This window comes from Octopus bimaculoides, chromosome 5, assembly GCF_001194135.2.
Source record: "Octopus bimaculoides isolate UCB-OBI-ISO-001 chromosome 5, ASM119413v2, whole genome shotgun sequence".
NCBI classification, from domain to species: Eukaryota; Metazoa; Mollusca; class Cephalopoda; order Octopoda; family Octopodidae; genus Octopus; species Octopus bimaculoides.
This window is the reverse complement of record NC_068985.1, coordinates 19,772,607-19,779,679: the sequence shown is the minus strand read 5'-3', so window position 1 is coordinate 19,779,679 and position 7,073 is coordinate 19,772,607. Positions and strand designations below refer to the sequence as shown.

The 7,073-nt window shown below is 35.3% G+C and overlaps 1 protein-coding gene across 1 annotated transcript in view; it reads right to left on the bottom strand.

Moving 5' to 3' along the window:
* LOC106875803 (phospholipid-transporting ATPase ABCA3) overlaps positions 1–7,073 on the bottom strand; it is an 89,360-nt gene that overhangs the window by 57,996 nt on the left and 24,291 nt on the right. Inside the window, exon 3 of the mRNA XM_052968181.1 lies at positions 1,054–1,290. Coding sequence (XP_052824141.1) covers positions 1,054–1,290 — 237 coding nt within the window. The remainder of the gene's footprint in view (positions 1–1,053; positions 1,291–7,073) is intronic.

Genomic DNA, 7,073 nt, shown 5'->3' with positions numbered 1-7,073 from the left:
TTTTTTTTTTTTTTTTTAATTAATCAGTCTGAGGAGGAACAGTGCCAACAGCCTTTGGTGTTCAGTTTGAACTCTCACAAATCAATATCTGCAGATACAGACAGCAAGAAGATTTCTAGTTTTGCAGCTCTGGCAAGAAATGATTATGCAGTATTTGGCATAGGATTTCAGGTGTGATTACAAGAGGAGAAACAGGTACACTGGTTAAGTTGGGTAGTAGTATACAGTTTACTAGTTCATGTGAGCAAAAAGCATTATAGTATGGGTGGAAGAGACAGAGAAAAGGCTTTCTTGTGGATAGGCTTTAAAATATAACTGCACTGTTCTATAAATATGAGTAGCACTCCAAGATGGATTGCACTCAAGCTTTGTAGAAGTTCAACAACTGATCAAAGCTGATGTATTATCTGGCCCTCAAGAGGAAGTAAAATCTTTGATGTGAGTTCGATTGACCAGTTGATTACAATACTCATCACCTATCAAATAGAACATCAAAACCCATTCACAGTGATACAAAGATGGACTGCCATCTACCACGTATGCAGCAAAACTGATTGATATGAAGTTGCAAATCAACAACTCTCCAACCTCTGGCCCACAGATGTAATGTTTCTACCTTCTGCTGTTTCTACCATTGTGAAAGTCATCTTTGTCCCAACAGTTGACTGCTCATGTGCCACCTTCATTCAGACACTTCTATCTCACTTGTCTTTCCTTTTCCTACAAGTGTCCCTGTCCACCCAAGCATATAAATTTGCAGTCCTTTCTTCTTTCCCAAAATGTTGTCCTGTTGGAATTCCTGCAGCTGTTGACATGCATCTGTTCAAGACAAATGTTAACTACATCAGTCTCACTCATCTTAGGAGGCTTGTAATAGACATGAGCACAGCCTTTTTCTTCAGACCAACCAAATAAAAAAAGATAAACATTATAAAAATATTACTATCAGACATCATTAATACATTATAAACATATGATACTTATGTGCTTAATCAATAAATAAGCCAAATCAATTAGACACACATGAAACCTAAAACTGTTATTAAGCCTTACTTGGTCTTGATCCACAGACAGATCCTTTCTGTCTTGGTTGAAATGTTTGGAACAATGGAAACATGCGATCAGTACTCCATGTGACTTGTTTTTTAGATAAAATCGTAGGAAGCCTTATCTTCAACATGACATCAAAAATGGAACTTGAAGACTTGTTTTCAAAGACAATGCCACCATTGTAATAGAAAGATCCACGAGACACCAAATAATCTATCATTTCATTTTCTGAAGAAAAACCTGGAATATAACAAAAAGTAAATAGTTTCTTTCTTGTTAATGATATTCAAAATCAAAAGTGCTTTTCTTTTCTTGAATCTTAACCCATTACCTCCCATAATTCTATTAACTGGAATTTTTTTATGAAACTTTGATTTCTAGCATAAAACAGTCTTAGAAACACACTGGAATGATCAAAATAACATTTCAAAATGACATTTTAAATAGAAATAAGCGAGATACTGGGTGAAAAATTAGCAAACCTCATTTGAATATCAGAGAAATATACCTAGTAGATATAGCAAAAAGGTTAGATATGTGTAAATATTGACAGATAATTACGAAATTTGTAATTTTTAAGTGATTTCATATGAGATCACTGGTAGGTAATGGGTTAAGATATATATTTTAAAATTATTGGATGCAATCACTATGTAAGAAAAAACAGGAGAGCAATGTCTAGATAAAAGCATCACTTGCTTCATATTATAAATCAGATTTTGATAACTGCTTCTGCTCTCTGCAATTATGAAAATATACAAAGCAAGTTAATTAATGTATATGGAATAAAAACTTTGAATCACTCTTGATTGGGACATATGCATTTCTATTAAACATATCCAAATGGTAAGCATCGAACATAAAATTTGTTTTAGTGACTGCAACAATAAGCCATACTCATTGTAATTTAAGTAGTATTAGCAACAACAGCACCGCCACAACAGCAACAACCGCTGCCGCCACCACCACTCTGAAGTTGATAAATATCAGTCAAATTAGTGGGGGGGGGGTGATGGTGGTGGTGTCACTTTGATGGTATGTGCTGCTCTCTCAATAATAATAATAATATATCAGATAAAAGCCCAAGCATTTAGGACTAACTGGATAAAAGCCCACAAGATCAAGCATTAAGGACTAATTGGAAAGAAGCCAAGATAGACAAAAACCAAGTAGATTCCCAATGTAGGTTATGCAAAGCAAAAGAAGAAAGTGTTACTCATTTAGGAAGTGAATGTGTCATGCTGGCACGGATAGAATACAAGAAAAGAGATGACAACCTAGGGTGGGTGATCCACAGGGAATTATGTAAAAAGCTAGGATTTGACCATACTGAGAAATGGTATGAACATGAACCTAGTAAAGTACTAGAAAGTAAGAAATATAAGATGTTGTGGGACTTCAACATTCAGACTGACTGTGTAATAAAAGCTAGAAGGCCTTATTTAGGAGTAGTAGACAAAGAGAATAGAAAGTGCCAGACAATTGACCAAAATGAATGAAAAATCAATACGAGAGGTATAGAAAAAACAGCAAAGTACCAGGACCTAACCACTGAATTACAGAGATTATGGAAAGTGCAGGAAATATGTATCCCTGTAGTTATAGGTGCATTAGGAACTATCCCTAAAGATTTGAACAGATGGATAGAGGAAATTGGCACAAAACCCAGTTTAGTACAGCTCCAGAAAACAGTGTTATTAGGGACAGGTAGGATACTTAGAAGGGTTCTTGACATCTAAGGTTACTTGTAGCTCAATTTTAGGAATTTTACTTTTCCAACAGTTTAATATGTTGTGTGTATATGAATAATAACAATAGTAGTAGTAGTAGTAGTAGTAGTAGTAGTAGTAGTAGTAGTAGTAGTAGTAGTAGTTGTTGTTGTTGTTGTTGTAGTAGTAGTAGTAGTAGTAGTAGTAGTAGTAGTAGTAGTAGTAGTAGTAAAGAGTATGATTAATATTGGATAATATTGGAAGAATTGAAACAAAGAGCAGTAGCAATCAAGGCAAAACTGGAAAGCTATGACAATAGAACAAAATAATTCAGGCAGAACAGATTATTTGAAGCCAATCAGAAAAAAACTATTTGAAGAAAACTAGATGGGCAGTCGCACCTAACATTGGTACCTGAGACAGAAGAAAGCAAAGCCTTTTAGGGTGGAATTTGGGATCAACCTGTAATGCATAATGGTAACGTGGAGTGGCTGCAGGAAATTCAAGATAAGTTAAGAAATATACAAGGTCAAGACAACATAAAAATAACTAGAGAAAAGATAAAAAAGAACAGATATGTAAAATTCCAAATTGGAAGAGCCCAGATCAAGATGGTGTCCAAGGTTATTGGATGAGGAAGCTGAGAGGGTTTAGTGAAAGGGCAGCAGAACTGCTGGATAAGTGCTTGCTAAAATCTAAATAAACTTGGAACTACAGGAAATCATGATAAACAGCAAGAAAAGCTTCTACAAGGCCAGACCAAGAAAAAAGCTGAACAAAGGGAAAGTAGGAAAGTAAAATCTCAACACTTGTTGAGAAGAGTAGGAGTTAAAACAGAGAGTGAAGGGTTCTTTATTGAGGTACAGGATCAAAACTTCACTCCCTCCACAAACCATCTAAAGCAGGGGTTTTCAAACTGTGGTCTGCAAGGACAAGACAGGGGGTCCGTAGACAGCAAATACTTTTTATGGGCAATTTGATTTTATATGTTTTTTAATCGAAATCTTTTAATTGACAATAAACCTATTTGTTAAATACTGTTAAATAAATAAATGTAAAAATATATGTTATTTTAAGCAAATATTTATGTATAAATTTCATAAGTGTTCATAAGGGGGTCCCTAAGGTAAAGCTTAAAATATAAAGGGGTCTGCAAGTCAAAAAGTTTGAAAACCCCTGATCTAAAGTATATAATGAAGAATATGAGGAGAAGGAATAATTACTACGTTGTTCCTGGCTGTCTAGCCAAGAAAGAATACATCCACAGGTGTGACAGAGTTGGGACTTGTATATACTGGAAGCTATACCAGCATTGTGAAATGCCAACAGAAAAGAGATAGTATCGGCATACATAAGAAAAGGTCTCCAAGAATGTCAAAACAATCATACCTTGGGATACATCAACATAGAGAGGGAGATCAAAAATAAATGACAGGACATCTTTAATGTGATGGACTAGCCTAGCGTCTTTTCATCAGTTATAAAAGGGAAGTTTTGGCCTACTAAGTCTCTAGGGAGGACAGTTTAGCTATGAGTGACCTTCGGACCTTGATGTGAAAACAATCTTGATTTCATTTTGCAGTTTTCAGTTTGAACATATTTCAAACCAGAAACCTTGACATTATGCTTAACAATAGAAGTAACCAGAATTTTTGTAATGCTGTATTTCAGGTTTTTCTCTTACCTTTATATATTCATTTTTATGAACATTTAAATCTATATAATGTTTAGACAAATATAATGTCCAACCAGTTTGTCGAATCAAATTTTAGCAATAGTAATAAATATTCCTTTGCAGTCAATTGCAACATGTCTTTGAATTCATTTATCATTATCCATCTGGAATTTATTTAACAGAAGACATAATATACCAGACCTCACTGTAATTCATACATTTATAACATACACACTTACAGCTTCAGTTTAATTATTTTCAAACAAGAATAAGTTAGTTTTATCAAGAAAAATCACATTATTCATTCTCTAGCAACAATATTCCTTCTCTAGTGAATTCATTTTTAATAAGATTGAATCAGTGAAAGATGAACTCTAAAAAAAAAAAGTCTATACATTGTGTTTAACTCTTCCCAATGCTAATTAATATAAAGGAAATGTGATATGAAAAGAGTAAGACGAAAAATTAAACATTTATTATGAAACTATATTTAAAAACGAGGGTAAAAATCATTTGGCTACAGTTTTCATCAATACAACAGAGATGGAGATTTCTAATCAAAATATTTCAGGTAACATTAGAAAGATAATTAAAACTGTTAATCCTCTATTTCATTTGCTCATTCCTGACAATGAATCTTTAAAGAGACTCCTTTTGGAGATTAAGTCTAAATTAGATTCTTTTTTTTTTGCTTTGTTCATTTCATAAATCTGTTTCATCAAAGATCTGTCTTCCTTAATATGAGATCTTAAATTTTCATTAATTACTCATAAGCAAAACATTATTATAAGAGATAAGAGTTAAACCTACTAATTACTCATGTTATCTTGGATCAAATTTAATTAAAAAATAAAAACAATAAATGCAATATTTTTTTAAGTGATTAAACAACTATCTTCCAAGTCCCAAAATACAGACTGGGAAAAAAATACTTATGACATGACTGATACATTATTGAAATAAGTGAAAAAAAAAGTTGGGTCATAATAATGAGGGAACTTGATGCAGGACAAATAATGACACCAGTATAAATACAGTCCAAATCGATGACATCCAGCTAGATCAGTGGACATACTTGATTATATGGGCTCTCTAAAGCAAAAATGAAGCATGTGAAACCATGATAAAGAGATGAATTGCAAAGACAATAGCACAGTTAGTAAACATGAATAAGACCTGGAACAACAAGAATATTGCAACAAGTAAAAAACACTAAGGATTATGCACTTAATAATAAATGAAAAGTGTTGTATAATGTATGAAGGAGGAAATGTGAGGAAGAGATGTGGAGATGTAGATTGGTTTGTAGGGGTAGGGTGAGTGAAATGTTTTCTTGTTATGTGTGGGTGGAACACACAGGTTGAGGGCTAGCAGATAGCAGTAATACAGTGAGACAGGGTGTGAGGGTAGAAACTCTCACTCCCTAATCCTGTCCTCACAGCCCGGTTCCTCAGTATCATTGCTATCCGGTAGCACACCCACACCCGACTCTATATGCACCCAGGTTTTCGCTACTCACACCCCCACAACTGCACTCTTTAATCACACATCCTTCGCAATATCCTGCCACTTATATTATGACATTCAAACCTCAAGGGTATGCCCTGGCACCTGCCACCATCTATATCTCTCTCTTCCTTTACTCAATCATCCCATTTATATTCTGGTCCTCATTCCTTGTGAGTATACCCAGATTTTTGCCACCATCTCTATCCTGCTGTCTCCCACTCTCTCTCCCCTTCTCCTGCACTTCCCTCAGGTTGGGTAACCATGTATTTCCTTTGTGGTCGCACATCTGTTTCTGTCTTCATTCCTGATATCTCTCTCTCTCTCCCTCTCACTCTCCAATGGGTAACCTTGTACCTCCTCTAAAGCAAGACACCTCTTTCTGTCTCTCTGTCTCACTATAACATTTCATCATCCAACACAAGATCACCCACTCCAATGCCACCTACCCTCTTGAAAGGTTCTTTTTTTACCTTTGTCTTGCAAGTAATTGTTGACCCTGTCAGTACAGGTACCTTTCATCATCTGACACAAGATCACCTCCTCCAGTGCTCCTTCCTCTCTTGGAAGTTTTTTTTTTTTGTCTTGCAAGTACTTGGTGACCCTGTCAGTGCAGGTGCCCCTTAAAAGCACACAGTCCACAATGTAAAATGGTTCGTGTTCAGAAGGACATCCAGCTGTAAAGAACTTGCCAAAACTGACTTCACCTGTGCTTGTGCCACGTAAAAAGCATTATTCACTTCACCTGTGCCATGTAAGAAGCACTAAGTTTACTCTGCTGAGTGGTTGGTGTTAGGAAGATCATTCAGCTGTAAAAGTCCTGCCAAAATAGTCACAGACGTCTGGTACAGGCATTGTGCCTGGCAGGCTCTTGTGAAAATGACTCACACGTGCTAGTATGGAAGGCAGGCGTTAAATGACAATGAGGATGATGATGTTGTATAAATGTGAGATGCCCCAGCACTTCCATCCTGGAGTTCAGGTGGCCTCCTGGTTCATGTGAGTTCATTACGATGATATATCTTTCTGCCATACACAATTTACATAGCTTTGTCCCATTGTGGTAAGATATACACATACCTATATACATGCATATATATATATATATATATATATATATATATATATATATA